General features: G+C 40.4%; 1 protein-coding gene across 2 annotated transcripts; it reads left to right on the plus strand.

Moving 5' to 3' along the window:
• The first annotated feature begins 208 nt into the window (after nucleotides 1-208).
• LOC100395141 (tripartite motif-containing protein 51) lies at nucleotides 209-12,372 on the plus strand. Of its 2 annotated transcripts, XM_017978512.5 has the most exons (7): nucleotides 209-625; nucleotides 909-1,004; nucleotides 3,217-3,446; nucleotide 3,495; nucleotides 4,158-4,180; nucleotides 5,516-5,613; nucleotides 6,701-7,596. In XM_017978512.5, exons 1-7 carry the CDS (start codon nucleotides 209-211, stop codon nucleotides 7,198-7,200), a joined length of 1,365 nt encoding a protein of 454 aa, XP_017834001.4. In that variant the 3' UTR covers nucleotides 7,201-7,596. The 2 variants fall into 2 exon arrangements, 1 of the variants encoding a protein (XP_017834001.4); XR_004731186.3 differs by lacking the exons at nucleotides 209-625; nucleotides 909-1,004; nucleotides 3,217-3,446; ... (1 more) ...; nucleotides 4,158-4,180; nucleotides 6,701-7,596 and adding exons at nucleotides 5,279-5,408; nucleotides 9,258-12,372.
• Nucleotides 12,373-22,775: the final 10,403 nt, after the last annotated feature.

Raw genomic sequence — 22,775 nt, forward strand, 5'->3', positions numbered from 1 at the left:
TTGTGAGTCATCTAGTCAGTAATGTCTGCTATAAAGCCTGAAGACTCTCCTTGTGTATGAATTTTTCATTTTTGTTACAAAAGAAATAGTTTATTCAGATTTAATGAGCACTGTCAAGAAGAACATTTAGCTATCACATATCACATGTTCACAGATTTTCACCAACCCAGACCCCAAAGTGACATACTGTTCTTTCTTCTTCAGAAACATGAATTCTGTAATCTTGGAAATCTTGCACAGGGCAATCGCCTGTCCCAATTGCATGAACTGCTTGCTAGACCCCGTCACAATAGACTGTGGACACAACTTTTGCAGGCCCTGTTTGTACGTCAGCTGGCCGGACATCCCAGCTCCTGCTCAGTGCTCTATATGCAAGACGGAGATACGGCGGAGAGAACTTAAAAGTAATACTACTTTGAAGAACATGGCTTCCTGTGTCAGAAAAGCCAGCCTCTGGCATTTCCTGAGCTCTGAGGAGCAAAAGTGTGGGATTCACAGGAAGACAAAGAAGGTATTCTGTGAAGTGGACAAGAGCTTACTCTGTTTGCTGTGCTCCAACTCTCAGGAGCACCTGGATCACAGACACAGACACTGTCCCGTTGACCGGGCTGCTGAGGAATGTGAGGTAAGTGATGCCTCTGAAGATCTGTTTCTCAAAGTACACATAAAATTCTTGTAAGTAGATTTCCTTGGAGATTGGATGATGCCATCTCTGTGTCCCTTTGAGCATCTCTATTATGAGCTTCCTTGGCTTCAAACCTCTCAGATTTGACAAACATGAAGAGAAACAGAGCAAACACTATTTTTTTGGGCTGATTTGTCTCTCATTCTGGGCCCCTTTTGTATATCAGAATGTGAAGTATACTTTATTTTCTTTACTGGTTCTCTGAGTCATAACTCTTTTGCAGGAGAAGCTCCTAAAGAAAATGCAGTTTTTATCAGAAAAAGCTTGTGAAAATCACAGAAACCTGAACATGGAAACGACAAGAGCCAGAGGCTGGAAGGTTAGGACGGTAGTACTCTGTCTTCTCCAGGAAATGATGGTGAACAAATGGGTGACTTTTAAAATAGAATTTTGGTCTCAAACCTTAATGTTTCTGGAACTCAATTAAAAAAGGAAAAAATGGTTGAGAAAAAGTAGCCTAATTTTTTCTTATGTAGGGTACTTCAACTCCTTGGTTGGATTTCATATATATATATATATTTTTTTCTTATGTATATATGTATGTTTTTTCCATTACACTATTACACTTTAGGTTCTGGGATATATGTGCAGAACATGCAGGATTGTTGCATAGGTACATATATGGCAATGTGGTTTGCTGCCCACATCCCTCCTTCACCTATACCTGGAATTTCTCCCCATGTTATCCATCCCCAACCTCCCTACTCTCCACTGTCCCTCCACTATTCCCTAACCCCCTCATCAGACCCCAGTGTGTGATATTCCCCTCCCTGTGTCCGTGTGTTCTTTGTTGAATACCCTCCTATGAGTGACAACATGCAGTATTTGATTTTCTGTTCTTGTGTCAGTTTGCTGAGAATGATGGTTTCCAGATTCATCCATGTCCCTACAAAGGACACAAACTCATTGCTTTTATGGCTGCATAGTATTCCATGGTGTATACATGCCAAATTTTCCTTGTCTATTCTATTATTGATGGGCATTTGTGTTGGTAGGATTTCTATCCAATTCACAGGTGTTACCCCAGCATTCTCATCTGTTTTCATGCAAACCTGTAGTAATACACCAACCAATACAAGAAACTGGGCCATTTCACAGTGTTCCCCATGTGCTGCTTGGATAAATCTGGGAATAAAAGTTATTTGGCAGTCATGGAAATTTCAAATGAACCGTCTGAAGCTGGGTCAGCATGAATTTGAATCCTGGTGGGCAAGTCTATTTGAAATGTGAGTTAAATTTCAGGCAGAAGGAGCAACAGCACAAATCTAGGGAAAGCATAAAATTAAGTATCTCAACTAGTGATTACTGAATAATACATAAGGCACAATGGGAAAAGTGGTGAGAAATGTAGATCTGTGTCTTGATACAGACATAAATATGCAAGAAATGTGGAAACTAGTATCTAATAGAGAACTCTAAAGACTTGAGAACAATTCTAGAAATGATTTTTTCTTTGTAGATGTTTATCTTGAGACTATAATACCTACTATCAGTTTATTCTAATATTAACTCATTGAAAAATATTTATGAGTGCCCAGTGTCTATCAAACATTAGAAAGTTTAGTAGCATAGAAGAAAGTAAATATACAAATCTTGCAATGAAAATGAGAGAAGCAAATCGTCACCATGCAGGTACCTGAAATACATGCTATGGTAGAGTGTAGTAGTGTCTTTGGAAAATAATCAAGCAGGGAAATAGAAAAGGAGCACAGAGGCCAGAGACTGGGGATGAGGGTTTGAGTTTTCAGTAGAGTGGTCAGAAAGAAGGCTCATGAAAAAATTTACACTGAAACAATCTTAAAAAGGAGGGTATGTGTGTATATATATATATGTTATGTTTGCCTTACTCTTACACAAATATATATATTCATATATATATGTATACATATACACACAGATAAACATATTCATCATATATATTTACATATACCTATATATGAAATATATATATAAGTATATATATTAGAAATGTATATGTAAAGAATTCTAGGTAAAGAAAAGAGCATGTGCAATATTTTTTTGAGCTTATTTAGGGGTTTGAGGAACCACAAAAATTAGAGTAAGTTTGGAAGAGAATATATGAAACCTTATTAGGATATGTTATGCTAGGTGAAACACGCTGAATCAAAAATGCAAGTCTGTGGTCATTTCATTATTTCTTATATAATGCTTTTACATCTCTTGCCCCAATTCTCCAAAATAGAAATAATAGTTTCCTATCTAGTCAATGTAGCTCTATAATTTAATTCTTAAAAAAGAACTGTGTTTTCTTTCTTTAAATGTGGGTTGGATGAGAGAAATCAGTTTTTGTGTAACTATCTTAGAAAACATTTTATCATTAATCAAGAAAATGTAACTGGGCAAAAGCAACTATATTGATATTAATGCTGAAAAAATGAGAAATAAAATGTTGTGGAATCTGAGAATTGGCAAGATGGAGGGTTAAAATATTGGATGTTCAGGATGCTAAGAGGAATTGGTGAAATTCAAGAGAAGATGGACATTTCTATTTTGTCTAATTGTCACTATAGAATTATGTGAGTTTAAGGACAGAAGCAATCAGAGCTCAATATCAGAAGATGCCGGCATTTCTCCATGAAGAAGGGCAACATTATTTGGAGAGGCTGCAAAAAAATGGCGAGGACATTTTTCAGCAACTCAATGAAAGCAAAGCCAGAATGAAACATTCGAGAGAGATGTTAAGAGGAATGTATGAGGAGCTGAAGGAAATGGGCTATAAACCAGATGTGGAACTACTTCAGTTGTGCACTGACCATGGGATATCAGGATGTTGAACATTCATATGCAGAGTGCTTTCACTCTCTCCTGAAATTCATCACCCCCTTTATTTCCATGATTTGTTTCCAAAAACACATTTCTTTAACTAATGCTGGTTTGGTGGGAGAGTATAACCCCTCCTAAATGTTCTACCAGACAAAAGGTCCCTCCTACTTTATCCACCAGCAACAAAACTTTGTGAAATGGTCAAGGTAATGGCCCCCAAAAATATTTCCCATCAAAAGTCAATGATATATTTAGAATATTTGAAAGTGGATACAATGAGAAGTGATTCATTCAGGTTAGTTTGGAGACACGGCATGATAGAGAATTTGGGGAAATCTAGGATTGCATTAATAAAATTTTGTGGTCCACTCATTTTGGTGACAGGGCTTAGGGAAAATTACTGAGTAGCTTCTTTATAGTTACAGCAGAGCATAGACTCTGTGGGCCTCCTCTCACTTCACATGTATAGAAAATGTCTCCAAGACTTAGACTTTATCAGGACACTAATTCATGACAACATTATAGACTAAGATTTTCATTAGAAAAAAAATAGAAAATGCTTTCCAGGAGGGAAAATGATAGGAAAATAATGTTTTTGGAAACTGCCTCCAAATCTCACACTGAACATAGTGGAAGATGTATCTTGTGGAAAACACTAAGACTTCCTATTTTTTTTTTCCTTTTACAGGCTTTCGGAGACATATTATACAGGTGAGTGTGTACCAAGATTTAAGCACATGCTTTTTCAGTTTCCACAAATATCAAGCAGGAACTTTGATTCTGAGGCATAATTGATTCAAGTATTGATACCACCTTTTCCTGGTTGTACTTTCTCCATCCCCCACCCCATGTGGCCATCTATTATATTGTCATTCACAGTGATTTTTTTTTTTATTGCATTTTAGGTTTTGGGGTACATGTGCAGAGCATGCAATACAGTTGCATAGGTACACACATGGCAGTGTGTTTTGTTTGCTTTCTCCCCTTCACCCACGTTTGGTATTTCTCCCCTGGCAATCCCTCCCCACCTCCCCCTCCCACTGGCCCTCCCCTTTTCCCCCTATAGACCCCAGTGTTTAGTACTCCCCTCTCTGTGTCCATGTGTTCTCATTTTTCATCACCCGCCTATGAGTGAGAAAAAGCGCACTGTTACGGGTGCCCTGTTGAACCGGCAAACTAAGACCCGAGAGGGCTGAACTTGAGACTGAACGGGTCTTGAACCGTGACCCAGCCCAGGAAATCCCAGGGACTCAGCGTTTGGGGGAGCGCAGTGCGACAAACATTCATAGTGATTTTACTAGACAAGTTCAATGAAAGTTCTGCAAAAACAAAACAATAAACAAAAAATAAAGAAGAATGAAAGAAAGTGAACATCTCTATTCCTAAATTCCTTTTTATTGCTCAAAAGCCTGCATATTGGAAAGAGAAAGTGTTACGTTTTCTACATGGCTACAAAGTCAACCAGGGGAAGCCAGAGACAAAGGGGGAAAGTATCTTTGCAGTCAATAATGTTGATGATTTCTTGTTTACATATAGATATGTAATTCTGAAAAATAGATGTAACAAACTGACAGAATGTTAGAACTGTATAGGCCTCCAGAAAACCTCAGCTATAAAAGGTGGATCTCCCTGCCTGGAGAAAGTTTCAACACCCCAGTCTTGAAGAGGAACTAACAGATGCAGCAGTCTTAAAAATAACCCCACTTTTCCAGACAGTGATTTCCGGAAAGTCTAGTGATGTCTGGAACCCAGAATTTCATTCTTGAATATTCTCCTGGTCTTAAGACTAAGGATTCTTACTAATGTGGTGCAATAAGAAGAAAGATCAGATTGAATTCTGACTCAGATAGACTTTTCCACTGTGCTCAAAAATAAGGAAATGTGAATAAGAATGAATTTGAAAAAGAAAATGATTGATAATTTTTGAATTAGCAAATGTGTAGGTTAAGGGATTCTCATGAAATGTCTTTTAAATAAAAGTAGTAATTTTTATTTATTATCGTCATTTTGGCTGCAGATGTGGTAACTTCATCTTTCTCCTTGCAGGTGTGAGTTCCTGCTGCTCCAAGTGCCCAAGCCTGTGAATCCAGAGCTCAGTACAGGGCCCATCACTGGACTGGTGGACAAGCTCCGTGGATTCAGAGGTGAGTGTCAGCCCATCGGCAGAATTCTCACAATGTATTACTTCTTGTTAGAATCATGAGGGTAATATTTTACCCTTCATCAGATTTTTATTTTCAGAAGTAAGTGAACAATACAACAATCAACCCTTTTATATCTGTCTTTTGTTTTATGGTACAATTTATAGCATGAAGAGTAAAAGATGGTGAAAAACGAATGTGTTCTGGGCTCACATGTGTTGAGTTATCTATTGGGTAAAAAAAAAAATGATATGAGAAAAAAGTCAAATACATAGAACAATGCTCAGATGGAAGCTTAATCACCCAATGTTACATTAAAAATTTATGTTTCTTTCCTATATTTTATTTGAATTGTTAAAAACAGTTCTTTCTGGAATAGAGTTCACTGCAGTTTGTTGGAGTATTTGTATTTTCTTACAATAAATATATATTATTCACATAATGTAAAAAATTGACTGAATATATAAAAAGGAAGAAGAAATTATTTTATAAATAGGAAGTAAAATTAGAAATGAAAATTTCAGTTTTGTTATAACATAAAGAAGTATGTGTAGAATCTAAAATTTAATTTAAGTCTAGAGCTAGCAGGGAAGTCCCCAGAGTTACTGATAAAACATTTTGTAAAAATCTGCCTTAAGTTACCACTTATAATTTGGACATACAGACTTTTATCCAGTTATCTGGAGCAGGGCTTGAATAAGTGAAAATTTTCCCATTGTTGTCAAAATTGTATCAGTAGTATTTAAGAACAAGAAATATTTTAATAATGATGCTGATAACTAAAGGGCATTCAGGGTGTTTAATATTTCACTTTTACTTTGGAAATTGGATTCAAAGAGGTTGGTCTTATATTTGACTCTCAGTTTTTGAATTTTCAATAAATTTTCGGTGTCTGTTTATAGGGTTTTCTTTTTCCTGTAGAGAATATTAATCATCCTTATACTTTATTAGATGTCATAATCAAAATTGTCCTGTTCTTGTAACTTCAAATTTCTTGGTAAAGTAAGTTCTTGATAGAACAACTTTTCTCTCAAGAATTCTAAATTCTTTTTTTTACATGTTGGTACTTTTTTTTCTTTAATTTTTGCAGTTGATATTACTCTGCATCTGGAAAGAGCCAATAGTCATATCTTCTTCCATGGAGATTTGAGAAGCATGAATGTTGGGTGTGACCCTCAAGATGATCCCAATATCACTGCAGCACCTGGATGTTTTCTTTCATGGGGTGCTCAGACTTTCACATTTGGAAAATATTACTGGGAGGTTCATGTGGGGGACTCTTGCAATTGGGCTTTTGGAGTCTGTAACAATTATTGGAAAGAGAAGAGACAGAAAGACAAGATAGATGAAGAGAAGGGACTCTTTCTTCTTGGATGTGTTAAGGAGGATGTTCACTGCAGTCTCTTTACCACTTCCCCACTTATGGTACAATATGTTCCAAGACCTACCAACCAAGTAGGAGTATTCCTGAATTGTGAAGATAGAACCGTGAGCTTTGTTGATGTTGATCAAAGTTCCCTTATACACATCATCACTAATTGCTCCTTCTCACCTCCTCTCAGGCCTATCCATTTCTGTAGTCACTTCTGAACAGAGACAAATCAGAAATGTGCCCACATGCTATGGGAGCAACTTTATCTCAGGAAGCTCTCTTTTTGTGCCTCATCAAAAAGGACAAATAAGTTATATTTAATGTCTTTAGTCGCCTTCTAATGTCAAAAAACTCAATATTGTTTCTATTGAATGAAAACACTAAAACAATGTACATTTGTTTTTATTCAATCATTTTTGGAAAATCATTACCCATGGTGCATGGCTTAGAATATATTGTTTTGTTTTGTTTTTTTAAATTTCTGAATGTCAAGTCACAGAGTGAAATAATAGATGACAGAGGTGTCTAAATAAAGTTAAAATCAATGGAAGAAAATAGAAATACTGTGCTTCATGAAAAAAACTTGGAATAAAGACTCAATGGTAACCTAGAAATATTTTCTCTCTTCATCTAACAATATTAAACTTATCCATGGGTTTAATTTATGAATCTATACTTTGGGGTAATGTTATCTGACCTCCTATACTGTGCTTTCCTTTGTAATTCTCATCTCACATACAAATACTCATGCATTACTAGAGTGCTGTTCTGCAATGACATTTACAAGGTGATCAGGTCAATGCTGGACCAGTTAAATATTCAAATGGACATAACTGAATATTGACCCCTACCTCAAGCCATACACAGTTCATTTCCAGATGGATTCTTGTTCTGAAGGTGAAGGGAACACAAATATTCTCATAGAGAAATATTTCCTAACCAGAACAAAAAAGAACAATTCAGAAAGAAAATTTAGTTAGTTTATATGAAAAATGATGACTTCTGTGTTTTAAAATATACCATCCAAGAATTAAAGTGCAAACCAAGTGTGGAGAAAAATATCCCAACATATATACAATAAAATACAAGTGTAGGCTTTCAGATATCAAAGATACATGTAGGCTTTCAGATAACAAAAGATATATATTGAAGAAATTATCAATATTAACCTTTCTTCAGGTATTTTGGGAAGTCATAAAATGAATGAAACTGGCTTGAGGAGAAAATGAATTGGGCTTTTAGTATTGTTCAGAAACAATTAAAAGAAGAGAGGAGTGATTTATTACATGGTTTTGAGAAGAGGGAGGATATGAGTTAATGTAGGTAGTTTATTGGTAGAATACATGAGTCAGGCTAGTCTCAGAGGCTCACGTCTATAATCCCAAATAATTTGGGAGATTGAAGCAGAAGGGTCACTTGAGACTAGGAGTTTAAAACCAGCCTGGCCATCAACACAGTGAGACCCTTATCTTTACTGTTAAAATAATTTAAAAAAAGAGATTAAAAAAAAACATGAATCAAAGTGAATACAGGAGGTGTAAGTGGAGGAGAATGAAGTCAGAGTAAATATGTCATCTGGGAAATCAATTTCCCTGCAGTGCAATGTGTGTCTATGGGCAGAGATGACCAGAGCTGAGTAGAAAATGCTGCATTCAGTTCCCCATAAGAAGAAAAACGACATTTAGAGAAACCTACAGAGGATGGCAGAAAGATTTTACAGCAACTTCAGAAAAGCAAAAGAGCAAATGGTTCAGATAACAAAACACCTAAGATAAATCTTTGAGATTTGGGAGACATATTGATCAAGTAAGTGGGTTTCGATGCAAACTGGTGAAGCATGAGAGCTATGAAAGGAATCAAGCCATTTCTAACAAAGTGAAGACACAATTTATGGAAACTCCAATTGTTGGCACGTGTATACCTGTTCTGCTTTATCAAAAATTATCCTTTTTCCTCTGTATGGCTAATGAATGTATGTGCTCCTGGACTCAATGCAGTAGTTTTTGAAGCAGATCTATTTATGACTGTGGATTTCAAGTCATAAAAATGTTGAGGTGCATGAACTAGTTTTTCCCAGGTGGTAGGTGAATGAAGTAAGAAAGAAGACAAGAAAGATTTCCTACAAATGACGCAATCCTATCCCATGAACGTGGTGGTACACTGCTATATGAGGAAAGGGTTTTAAAGATGAATCTCCCTAGAATGGTTATGTCTTTTTAAACACTGTGATGAAGACTTTGTATTAGAAAGCTCAATCATATTTTCCTCTTTAAAGGAGTGAGTCAGAGCAGCAGCACGTGCCCCAGTGTGTCAGCTCAGAGCTCAGTATGCAACCCATCACTGGACTGATGGACAGATTCCACCACTTACAAGGGTGAGTGTCAACCTGCTGAAGTGATGACCACACAGTGCCCTTCAGGAATGGTCTTCCTTTTTTATTTTTTATTTTTTTTGAGACCGAGTCTCACTCAGTTGCACAGGCTGGAGTGCAATGGGGCGATCTCATTTCACTGCAACCTCTCAGGTTCAAGTGATTCTCCTGTCTCAGCCTTCTGAGTAGCTGGAATTACAGGCACCCACCATTCATGCCCAGCTATTTTTTTTTAATATTTTTGTAGAGACAGGGTTTCACCATGATGGCTGGTCTTGAACTCCTGACCTCAGGTGATCCACCCACCTTGGCCTCCCAAAGTGCTGGGATTACAGGCGTGAACCACCTTGCTCATCCTTAGGCATGGTTTTCTACAGGCAGTATTTTGTTCTTTATTAATCTTTCATCTTATAAAAGGGAACATTCTATAAATAGCATTTATAGCATACTTAGTGATACAGTCCCTATGATCGTATGGAAAAAATAAATGAAAGCTGGTGTAATGGTAAATGTGATTCAGCCCTGCCATAAATTTCTTACATAATGAGAAGAAAACTAAAAAAGGGTTCCTTGAGCCCTTGAAACATTACAACACACAATGTAAGTTGTGCACTGAGTTATACTAGTGGGTCTTAAATCAAGATATTCCAATTTCAAGAACATTAATTATGATACTAGGGGTTAATAATAATTTTTTAAATAGCTTATTTTAGTGTTCCTCAGTAATTGCATTTTAATATATATTATACTTGACATAATCAGAAAAATTACATGAATAATCATAAGAAACTATGCCCCTGTCCCAAGTATTCCTCCTCTTTCTCTCATGAAGGCAACAGTCATTGGATTTAGAACCCACTGTAAATGTAAAAACATTTCATCCCTGGATTCTAAATCAATTACATTTACAGAGAACCAATTTCCAAATAAGCTCACATTCACAAGTACCAGATGTTGGTACTTGCACATAAATTATTGGGGTCACACTTCAATTTATTACATCACCCGGCAAATAAAATAAGGTTGTCTTAAAATGCAGAGGATTCGGGTTTTTGTTGAAAAATAATACAAAGTTATATTCTGTTTGATATGTAGATTATATGCAGTGGCACAAAATATTACTAAAGTAATGTTTCCTATTTGCCTACTGTTGTCTGATAAAGTCCTTGAGATATTTCTTCAGATCTACAATTACTGAGAGAGAGGGGAAAAATTTTTAAAATTTATTGCATATTTATAAAACATCCTCCAATAACCTCATACAGTCACATCAGCAGTATAAAAGGGTGCACATTACATTCTATCAGCAGTATTGGACATCATCATTTCTTAACATTTGCCAATTAAATAATTTAATAATAGTTCACTTAATTACTTTATAGAGAAAATGAGTATCTCTTTATTATTATTATTTTTTAATTTTTTATTAGATTTTAGGTTTTGGGGTACATGAGCAGAGCATGCAAGACAGTTGCATAGGTACGCACATGGCAGTGTGCTTTGCTTTGTTTCTCCCCTTCACCTACATTTGGCATTTCTCCCCAGGCTATCCCTCCCCACCTCCCCCTCCCACTGGCCCTCCCCTTTTCCCCCCAATAGACCCCAGTGTTTAGTACTCCCCTTTCTGTGTCCATGTGTTCTCATTTTTCATCACCCACCTATGAGTGAGAATATGCGGTGTTTCATTTTCTGTTCTTGTGTCAGTTTGCTGAGGATGACGTTCTCCAGATTCATCCATGTCCCTACAAACGACACAAACTCATCATTTCTGATTGCTGCATAATATTCCATGGTGTATATGTGCCACATTTTTCCAATCCAGTCTATTATCAATGGGCATTTTGGTTGATTCCAGGTCTTTGCTATTGTAAACAGTGCTGCAATGAACATTCGTGTCCATGTGTCCTTATAGTAGAACGATTTATAGTCTTTTGGATATATACCCAGTAATGGGATTGCTGGGTCAAATGGAATTTCTATTTCTAAGGCCTTGAGGAATCGCCACACTGTCTTCCACAATGGTTGAACTAATTTACACTCCCACCAACAGTGTAAAAGTGCTCCTTTTTCTCCACATCCTCTCCAGCATCTGTTGTCTCCAGATTTTTTAATGATCGCCATTCTAACTGGCGTGAGATGGTATTTCAATGTGGTTTTGATTTGCATCTCTCTGATGACCAGTGACAGCTTCTGCACGGCAAAAGAAACAGTCACTAGAGTGGATCGGCAACCAACAAAATGAGTATCTCTTTATTAATGCAATGGAAGTTCTTAATTTTCACTTAGAAATATGTTCCAAGTTAAATAATCAGAACGTAAACAAATATATACAAAATTTATTGACTTTATCAAATAATCTTTCAGATTTTTAAATAACATAAAACTAATTATAACTATAGACATTTAAATTATTTATATAAGTTATATAAAAGGTATGTATCTGGGTATATATTCTTGTAAAAATAAACATTTCTTTTTAAATAGAAGTTCATTCTCATTTACAAAAGACCATAAGATATGAAAAGAAAGGTTATTTTTTTTCAAAAGAATATCAGTAAATTATTACTATTCCAAGAAATTTAGTCCTAACATTTTTCTGTACGTGTTTTCCTTGATATACATCTTTGTCCATAGGATTTTTTCTTTAATTTCCAAAATAAGTCACATGTTTTACTGTACTTTAAGAATAAAAATTTATTTAAACATCTTATTAATTTAGGTTTACTAATATCCTGTTATTTGATATATTCAGTAAATTAGTAGTTGGTAACTTTAGATATAAAATTTCTAAATGGTAGAAACCTGTTTTATAAATATGAAACCTGATATTGTCAAACCCTAATTTTATCAATGTACAATGTATACTGTATTCAAATATCATGTGTACCTCATAAAAATGTGCAATATTTATATATTGATTAGAAATGAAAATTTAAAAAAATTTGTTCAAATATGTTGTCATTTAAATAAAGATATCATTTTGATTAGTTTGAATTTAATCAAAATGCTTTAAGCAAAATTATCTGAATAGTTTTTTTTTCTGTGCAGTACCCATTGCATCTCCCTAAATTTAAAAGAAAATCAGCCAGAAGTGCCAGACATGGAGCCTCTACTTCTCTTTTTCCCAAACCATCCACAATAATCATTAGCATTTTGATCCTCAAATCTAAAGGCTGGTAAAAAAAAGTGATCAGTACTGAGGGATTTACATGTCTACAAGAAACGTGTATGGTAGAAGATCTTAGATTGCAGTGAAGAAAGGGCAGGAATTATCAAGTAATTAAATAATGTATATTCAAATATCATATCAAAATACTGTCAGATGTGTGGGAGCAGAAATGGGAGTAGATATTGGGCCCCAGAAACTCAAACGGGAATTTGAATGCAGGTGTTCTTTAAAAATCAACCACAAGATAAACTAGCACCAGAGGGTGTTCGCGATGGGTTATTTTCAGAGATTAAACCTTGACTTAATTTAATTAATGATGGGAAGGTAATTCCTTTCCTTGGTACTGTGTATAGCAGAAACCTAATCAAGGAGGGGCTTTACACATCCTACAATACAGTGGCATCCAATAAGCAAGGTTTATTCTTTTGGATAAACCTTTCTAGTCTCATTCCAGTCTCATTCCAGCCTTCTTTTGGAGGCACTGAGAATTTACTAGAATGTGGAAACCCCAGAAAACTGCAACTGTCATCAAGAAAGCCCAGAGGACATAGAGCTCCGGAGCTGAATAAATGAATTTTCCTGCAAACACTGTTAAGACCAGTTATAGAGTCTTCAGGTGGGTATTTCTCTTATTTTCTTTCCCTGTTTACGCAAATTGTGAACTTCTGGAGGAAAAGTCCTAGATGTTATGCAGTTTGATCTAGAGCATGGTATCTACAAGTTGATCGAAAAGCTTTAGTGTAGAATACGAAAAGTGCTATGTTGTTGGCAACTTCAGGTGGCAGCCTTGATCTACAAAGTTTTTAAAGTGCTCAACAGCACTTTTTAATTTTCCTAATATTCAATTGCAACTTTTGTTTTCATAAAGATATTTTCAATTTACACAATGTATTTTGTTGTTTGAATCTTTTTTTAAAAGCATCTTGTTATTTTTGATATTTTTATTACTTGTGTGACTTTGTGAAGCTATATGATTTTTTTATTTTTTTGAGATAAGGTCTGGCTTTGTCACCCAGGCTAGAGTGCAGTGCTACAATCAAGGCCCATGGTCTCCTGGACTCAAGACATGCCTTCACCTCAGCAACCAGAGTAGCTGTGACTACAAGCATGTACCACCGTGCCTGGCTAAAATTTATTTTTGTAGAGATGAGGTCTCTCTATGTTACCCAAGTGGGTCTTGAACTTCTGAGCTCAAGCAATCTTCCTGCTTCAGCCTCCCAAAATGTTAGGATTGCAAGCATGAGCTAGTGTATCTGGCCTTATACAAATTCTTAGTTTTCCTGGTTTCATTTCATTTTTTTTTTTTTTTTTTATTGACATGAGGTCTCACTCTGTCACTCAGGCTGGAGTGCAATGGCATAGTCTCAGCTCACTGCCACTTCCACCTCCAGGGTTCAAGTGATTCTCCTGCCTCCAACTCCTGAGTAGCTGGGACTACAACCACCTGTTACCACACCCAGCTAATTTTTCTATTTTTAGTAGAGACAGAGTTTCACTATGTTGGCCAGGATGTTCTTGAACTCCTGAGCTCATCTGCCCACCTCAGCCTCCCAAAGTGCTGGGATTACAGCCTTGAGCCACTGTGCCCGGCCTTCTTCTTTTTATTGTTTTTAAGAGATGGGGGTCTCACTTTGTTGCCCAAGCAGTCCTCCTGTCTTGGCCTCCCAAAGTATTCAGATTACATGAGTGAACCACCATGCCCAGCCCCAGTATTCCTACTAAGTAATGGAACAGCAAGGATTAAATGACCTAATAGAGTTGTGAGGAGAAAAATAGGAAGTGTAAAACATTTGCACATTAGTTTCCTATGGCTGCTGTAATAAACTCACAAATAAACAATAATTTACTCCCCTACGGTTCTGAAAGTCTAAAGTTTAAAATCAACGCGTTGACAGAGTTGGTTCCCTCTGGGGATTCTGAGGGGAAATCAACTTCCTGCCCCTCTGCTAACTTCTGGTGGCTGATTCTTCCTTTTATTTCTTCTATGAGGATACCAGTCATTGGACATATGTCCCAGCCTAAATCCAGACTGATCTCTTTGGGAGATCATCAAGTTAATTGCATCTACAAAGACCCTATTTGCAAAAGGACATATTCGAAGGTATCAAGGATTAGGACTTAGATACATATTTTCAGAGGCTACTCTTCAACTGCCTACAATTTGAAAAGATGTCTGGCTTGTGGAAGGGCTGCATAGTGACGAAAACACCACTGTGTTTCCATTTCCGCTGCTTCACACACATCATCCTACTTTTAGGATTGGAAAGACAGAATGTTTTCTTTCCTAGACCCAGATTCTGAATATTCCACATCTCTTCTCTAATGTCAATTTTATGTGATTTCCCCTTTTTCTAAGTTAGAATATGTCTTATATTTATTTTTTTAAATCATCACTTACAAAATAATTGAAAGTTTAAGACCACTTTTCATTTCTGAACCATTTAAAAGTTTTCATCTTAAACGCAATGTGTGGAATTATTTCTTCATTTCTTTTTTTAATTTTCTTATGTAAATGTTACCTTTTGCTCTTACTTTTTCTTTTACATTTTTTATTATTTTACTTTAAGAAAGTGTTTATCAAGTGAGTTTTTATTCTGTGACCCACAATTCTCCCATACTTTTACATTATCAGATTTTTTCCATATTTTTAAACATTAGATATATGATTTTTAGAAGTTAAGAGGGAATAACTTTTTTTTACTGTCAAATATTAACTTTAAGGTTATTAACTTTCTGATTATCAAAAACTGAAGCTGCTGGGAATCCCAAAATAGCCCTACGTTCTGAAGAGGAACATATCTTTGGTAAACTATAACAATACTCTCGCTTCAAAATAAACACTATGAAATTTAAACAACTGTATCTGTACTCAGTATCTTCACGATACCCAGAAACCTACTGCATTTTTGGAAATGACAATGCAAATAGGTTTACATTCAGAAAAGAGAGCTCATACTAAGAGGACCTAACTCAAAACCTGAAACCCTGTGCAGGAATCTGTTCAATCCTTAAAACACTCATAAACTCGGCCTGATGCGGTGGATCATGCCTGTAATTCCAGCACTTTTGAAGGGCGAGGTGGGCAGATCACAAGGTCAGGAGTTAGAGACCAGCTGGACCAGCATAGTGAAACCCCATCTCCACTAAAAGCACAAAAAAATTTGTGTGCACCTGTAATCCCAGATACTCGGGAAGCTGGGGCAGAGAATTGCTTGAACCCACGAGGCAAAAGTTGCAGTGAGCCGAGATCATTCCACTGCACTCCAGCCTGAGCAACAGAGCAAGACTCTGTCTCAAAAAAAAAAAAAAAAATCATACAGTATTTTTTGTTAAAACCACAGGTCCTTGGACAACCTCAAATTCCAGACAGAACAAAGAGAATTCCAGCACATTGGCTTTTACTGTTCATCTGAATGAGGTGTAATTTTCAAATTTCTTCGAATGCCCCGAAGGCTTGTGGGCTTGCTGGTTATATTTCTGGGCCTGTCCTAACCTTTTGCAGTTTTCATCAAGTGTATCCATAGCCGTGCAGTTCTAAACCAGCTTCTAGAACTTTTTCTCAAAAACTGGTGCCTCCATGCCTACCTCTCAAAATTCATAAAGCATCAGGCCAACACGGACCATTGCTTTACCTGAGGGATGGCTTCATTGTTTTCCTTTACGTTAGAAGGATGTAGTATTATGACAAAACAGTTTCGTCAAAAACTATACTTTGTTAGCATTGATGAGAGTATCTAAAACATAGGCAGACTTGGGGAAATACCAGAGATGTTGAATCTGAGGGTAACCTTCAGCCAAATATCAAGGACTATAGGCTGAATGACTGGGGAGCCCTTCCCGGGGAAAGAATCCTCTTGGTTCTGGGCCTCTTGGGTCCCTCTGTGCAGCCAAGGCAGGTCAGAGGCAGAGATGGTCTAGACCTGGCCAGATGGGTTCTATACGAGCCGCCTGGGTCAACACTGCCTTTCAGGAAAGACTTGGGCTATGCCACAGTGGGCAGAGTGCTCATAGTGGGTCCTCTGGCCATATGAGACCCCATTAAGTACACTGAACAAGATGCCATCAAAACGGTTCCCATCTGACACTGGCCTCTACTAGCATATCTGCTTCCTCATGGCAAAAATGAGAAGTACTGGGCCAGAGGCCATGAGCACAGCTGCAGAAGCTGCCTGGACTTACCCCGTGGGCGAAAGCAAAGGGCTGCCCACAGGCAGGCCACTGCTAGAGCGAGTCTAGAGAGGGAAAGGGGAGAGTCGGCAGTCCAATCAGGAATGACCCTTTTTTCAGGTAGCGCTGGCAGGTTTTCAAAATCCAGTCTTTCCACCGAGGCCACACCAAAGCTCCCGTGAGGTCAGGCTTCCCAGTGCCATCAGAGCCCTCGTGCAGCTGTCATTTTTCCTTGAGCCACATGCACTGGCCAGGTAACAGCCGCTTCCAGTCACCAGGCAAGTGGCCAGCTCACCTTCAGATTTGCCAGACAAATCTGTGTCCTGCCCCACACTTGCTGGCTCAGCAGGCTTTTCAAAATGCAGGCATCTCTGGAGTTGTTTTGTGGACACCAGGAGTATCACTGACAAGTCCTGTGCTGGCCCCAGGGTATCCTGTGCACCTGGATAAGGCTGGACCACATTGCCAGCAGGGCCCCAATGTGTCTATTCCAGAACAGTGTGGGACCTGGGGAAATCGCCAGTCATTTGCTGTCCTGCCATTGCTGTTCCACCCGTACCTGGAGACTCTGAGCATGGGTTGTGGTGAGGTAGGAGCTAAGCAGGACCAAAAACGTCCATTTTTGGCCTGAAGCAGCAGACACCCAAGGCTTAGGGTAGAAGTGGGGACTTCATACCACTCCCAGTGCCAACTTCCCATGGCAGAAACAGGAAGGAATATCTGGCAACCCACCAAGGGTCAGATGCCACATCAGCCTGAGCAGAAGCTTCCTGACCCAGGTTGTTCCAATGACAATTAGAGGTGCTTGGGAAGGTGGAGCCCTTTGTGGGACTCAGGATGGGTGTCCTGGAAGTACCACGTAAAGGGCACTGAGGCCTCTCAAAATCCCTGTGTTAGAGCTTCAGCTCTCGATGCTGGCTACAGTGCAGTCACCTGCGGAGCTTTAGGACAGGCCCAGAGCTCGGCTCCCTGGACCAGTGCCTTAAGAACTTTTGCAGCAGGGATAGCCGGCTTTGAGAAGCATGCTTGGGAGACCACATGGTGCTGCCCGGCTGGGTCCTCAGCTGGCAGAGGTGGAGGTGGGGTTTGTGGTGACTCGGTAATACTGTGAGTTATGTACGTGTGGCAGGAAAGTGCCATAATGCCACAGGCATCAGGAAAGTCAACCCCCAAAGATAACCAGTGTCAGTCACAGTTCTCTCTTCAAGAGGATGTGGCCAACCCAACACCTTGGCCATGAGGGTGACCCACAGTGAACTAATATCTGCAGTTCTCAAAAACTCACTGCAGTTTGATCTTAAATGTTGTATCATCAATGCACCAATCTCCCGTTAGCCTGGGTGCAGCCTGCAGTCCTGTCCAGTGGGGTTTTTGGAGAGGCCAGTGTAACATCCCTGGTTGCTCGATGCCTGATGGTGCTAAGTGGAAGGGAGTAAGAAGGCTGCACCAGCCCTGGCCACATCTTGAGACAAACACCCTGCATCACGAGCTATTTAGGGTTATTACGGTCATAGTACAGAGCCTCCAAAGAGGTCTGTGATCCTGTGCGTCCACGTATTTAAATCAATACTGAAATAAAGTGCATATGTGACAGATACTCTACAACCCACATGGTCAGTCATTATAATTAGTAACTTCTGCCTGTGTTTCCAGCTTTTGTGCCATGCCTTGCAAAATTAGAATGATACAAATCTGATAATAATTAAAAATATGACATTATGCAGAAAAAGCCCTTTTATAAATTCTAATTCAATCACTGAGAAAGGTGATATCCATATCACTTTGGAGATAAAAGTGTGCACCTAAAACTGTCACTGAGATCTTGTGACCCAGGGCAAATCACACCCATGTCCTGCCCTGCCCAAGGCTCCACATCTCGGAAATTCTATGACATCAGCATGAGGATGAACTAAACACCAAGTGCAGTCCTCAAAGAAAAAACTAAAAGAAATACCCACACAAGGGACTCTTTCGAACTGAGTCTGGAAGATGGGGGGCTGCCTGGTCCAGTTCAGGAGAATCTGCCAATAACAAGTTTGCTTCCCATTCCATCCTCATCACTTATTCTAAAAGTCGCCTCCTCCCCATTCCTATAATTTGCATCATTCTGGGCTGCTTACTCTTGTTGCATCTTTTTTACATTTTAAGGATACATGGATTTGACTTACTAAAGAGCACAAATGGCTTGACTTTGTATTTCTGGTAATCATTTCTGAAATCTGTCCCTTTTTATCAAACGACAGTTTTTTCTCATATCTATTTTTAATATGTTAAAGATTTTCTATCCAGTTTATCTAAAACCCCTTGCTTAAAATGAGTTTAATTCTAGCAATATATACATGCTTGTCTCTACATTGTTTTATAATTTGATGATATAGCATTTTCCCCAATATATGACTGTATGGATAAGACTTTTAAAAACATACAATGAATTCTGATCTCTCTGTCTCACTTGATCACGTGGCTGAATGAGTCCATGTCTCCACTGAATGGAAATATCTGCTATCACTTAATCTAATTAATAAGAACATCCAGTGTGCACATACACCCACGATGAGAAGAAAAGCCCAAAACAAACAGCCAAAAAAGGGAGAATCCCATAATTTCTGAGTCAACTCATACCGATATCATAAATATTTACTGCTAGAAACAGTATTTTAGACAACGTCTTCAGGCAAGTGTATTAAAACTGCCTTGGATATAAGGGGCCCTACCACTTGTAAAACTTAGCAAATTTAATAAATAATGATTAAAAATGCAAAATTACACAGAAAACACCCTTTAACAAATTGAGCTTTAAAACAATCTGAATTGAGGTTCTCTAAGGGGAGCCTTTTAGGCAACGTGCCCGCTAGGTGTACTGATTGCTGGGGGGCTAGTGTCAGGGGAACCAATGTGGCTTCACCAGCCCGCTTCTGGGAGCAGCCTGGACAGAAAGTTTGGAAATGGTCTTGGCCTGGTGGTCCTGGGAACTGCGGTGGTGTAATGTGCAGCGGAGTCGCCTCCCACTCCACGCCCGGCCCTGCGGCCTCGCCCTGGCCGGGTCCCCGCACCTGGCACCCGCATCCTCTTCTTCAGGGCAGCGGGTGCTTCTCCTTCTGCGCCGCGGCCTGGCGCTTCTCGTGGGTCCCCTCCGCCTTCGGCTTCTCCTCTTTGGCCTCCTTGTAAGGTCACTTGAGCCATAGATGGCCGCCGTCCAGGTGCTGCCCTTCCGCGCAGTTCCCGCGGGATAAAAGGTGGGCGTGGGCACCTGGCTGAGATCGACCGGGGGCACCACCACGCCAGGCCGCAAGCTGCTCAGCCGCCGGCGCTGCAGAAGCAGGAGGCTGGGCTTCCGCGGGGCGGGGCAGCAGGACCCCGGGACCCCGGCAGAAGGGCAGGCGGGAGGCTGGCTAGAGGGGTGCCCTCCCGGGATCCCGCACTGCGCTGCGCCCTCCGCCTCGCCCCCCTCCTTCGCCTCCTCTGCCTGGGGCCCCGCGCTCCGTCGGGATTTCCTGCACCGCCAGTCGCCTGTTCCCCACGCACGGGAGGCTCTCGGGGCAAACGGTTTGGCACACGATGGCCACGGGGGGGCTGTTAGAGGCTCCTGGTCATCCTGACCACTTGGTCTGGGGCGCCTCGGTCCCGGGGCCCAGCAGGAAGCGCGGAGTCAGCGCGGACCGCACGCAGTCCCGGAGCCTTTGCAGGCAGTTCTAGGAGCCCGAGGGCTTGCGCGCTGTCTCAGCGGCAGACTGTGGCTCCGGCTGATACTTTTCCCGGAACCGCTCCGGGCACCGGCGCTCCAGCAGCTTGTGGACGAGGCGGACGTGTAAGTGCCCACTCCTGCCGCGACGTCCCACGGCGGGTCCCTCGTGCGGACATGACCCCTGCTAGCCTGAGGGCTCGGATGCAATCCGTTGGACCCTGCATGGAGGCTTTCAAAAGGGCGCTGAACCCGAATGCGTCCCTCGGTTCAAGGTCAAGACCCGGGACACAGTTCAACAAGTAGGGGTGATGACAGCTTGCCCTGATTGGGCCCGAACAGCCTCTTCAGTAACACAGCGCAGGAAAGTAGTGGACAGATGCTCAGCTGCTTTCTTCATTTTCACTTTAATTCCTTGATGCCTCTGTGCCCCTCTGACAACATCTCTCCTGGGGTCTGTGGCTCTGCTGCTCTTTAATGCCCAGAGAGAGGGGCCCCTGGCCGTCATCAGGCATGAACACCTCAAAGCCCGCGTCCTAACCGTGGGGTCCCTGGGCCAGCGGCATCAGCCTCACCGGGAAACCTGTGGATCAGCCCATTCTTGGTCCCCACCCCAGGCCTATTCAAAGCAAGCCTCCAGGGGCAGGGTCTGGCAGCCCTGCCCTGGGTTTCCACCAGATCTGTGTTAAAGCTCGGAGGAGCCAGCCCAGGGGATGCTAACGCCGGAAGCGCAAGGTTGAGAGCCGGTGTCTATTGCATCTGTGCCCACGGGGCCTGGGCAGCCCCTGCCTGCAGCTGTGATCAGGCCTGTGTTCTCCTCGCTGTCCTGCCGGTTGACATCAACATGGGGGCACTAAGCTAAGGCCACCACGGGATCCGAAAAGCGGTGGTAGCAGGCAAAAAGGCTGGTGCGGCCATTGCGGTCATTCTCCTGCGCCTCCTCGACGCTCACTCCGTGCGGCACCAGCGTCCGTAGCAGCCCGCCCCCCCGGCCCCCGCCTCCGCCTCCGCCTCCTCCTCTGTGACGCCCTCCAGGACGCTCTCCGCGCTCTCGACCCGGTGCTCCTCTTCGTCTGGGAAAGAATAGAGTCATCCGAGGCGATGCTGTTGGCGTAATGCCAGTTCCAGAAGTCCTGGAACTCTTCGCAGTCAGCACTGGAGTCCTCGACCTGCGCGCCCCGGGGTGGGAATGGCGGTGTCGGGGTTATGTAGCGCCTCCTGCCACCCTCAGGTGGGGTCCAGGTCAGCAGCACCTATGCGGCGGCGAGGGGGAGGTAAGGGGGGGACACTGGAGCGGGCAGGGAGAGTGGGGTGAGAGACGCAGGCTGATGTCCCTACTTTTCGCTTCTGTGTCCCCAGAGAAGCCATGGCTTACTCGCTCCAACCCGGCGGAAACCAACCTTCCTGTATATGTCGAAGTTTGTTTTCAATTTTAGTTTTCTGAGGAACTTGATAAAATTACTTCTGATTTCGAGATTAATTAAACTATTTTCTATTATGCTCTTTTAAATTTTTCACAATTTATTTTAACGCTTTTATTCTTTCGTACATTTTAATTATTGTAATTTGTATCCTCAATTATGGAAAATTTTTATAAAAGTATTTTTTATATAATAAAGATTAATATAGGAACTAGTTATTCCCACCTCTATTTCAAAAACGTGGACTTTAATTAAACTCTAATATTTGAGAACACTTAATGTTTTGAGACTTTCGTTACTTATGTGACATTATAAGTATTATTCTTCACTCTTCTAGTGAATTTTTAATGTCATTCAAAGCACCGCACACCTTGACAGTCATAAAACGCAGGGTTTATCTACTCTTGAATATTAAGACCTGGTGCTAAACTTCAGCAACACCTTATCTGTTTGGTTGAGGTCCTGCTTTTTTTCACTGAACCAATCTCTTGGGTCATTTTCTCTTGTGTCAGTCATTTATTTTTTTTTCTAAACCAAATGATAAAAATAAATATTTTTTTGTGTGTAGACAGCATTCCCAGATGTATCTGACAACATGATGTGCCACATGTCTAATTTTGAAACGACACAGTGGTAACAAAAGTATTGTGAAAAACACCAGGTCATTTCCTTAAAGCCAAATACTCTTGTCTCTCTTTCTTTTCTTGCAAGTTTTCTGTGCTTGGGACATGGTGGCATAAACGGCAGTTTCTTGCACACAGAGATAAAATTCGGTTGTTGAAGATGTAAATCTTCTTAACCAACTCCTATATTGCTCCAAACAGGTGAGAGGAATGCATCCGCTCAATCATTTCAAATTCGAGGTCTTTGTCAGAGCAGACGAGCTGGTGCTGTAGCAGACAGCTATTACATTCTATTTTACAATTTTTCATTCTATATCATCTAGATTCTTATTTAAAATGTCAATTTTGTTCTTTCTACTG

This window comes from Callithrix jacchus, chromosome 10 (genome assembly GCF_049354715.1).
Source record: "Callithrix jacchus isolate 240 chromosome 10, calJac240_pri, whole genome shotgun sequence".
NCBI lineage: Eukaryota > Metazoa > Chordata > Mammalia > Primates > Cebidae > Callithrix > Callithrix jacchus.

Coding starts and splice junctions, on each gene's coding strand:
- LOC100395141 (XM_017978512.5), top strand. CDS start 209: ATGAATTCTGTAATCTTGGAAATCTTGCACAGGGCAATCGCCTGTCCC. Junction 4,181..5,515: donor TTCGGAGACATATTATACAG/GTGAGTGTGTAC, acceptor TTCTCCTTGCAG/GTGTGAGTTCCTGCTGCTCC. Junction 5,614..6,700: donor CAAGCTCCGTGGATTCAGAG/GTGAGTGTCAGC, acceptor TAATTTTTGCAG/TTGATATTACTCTGCATCTG.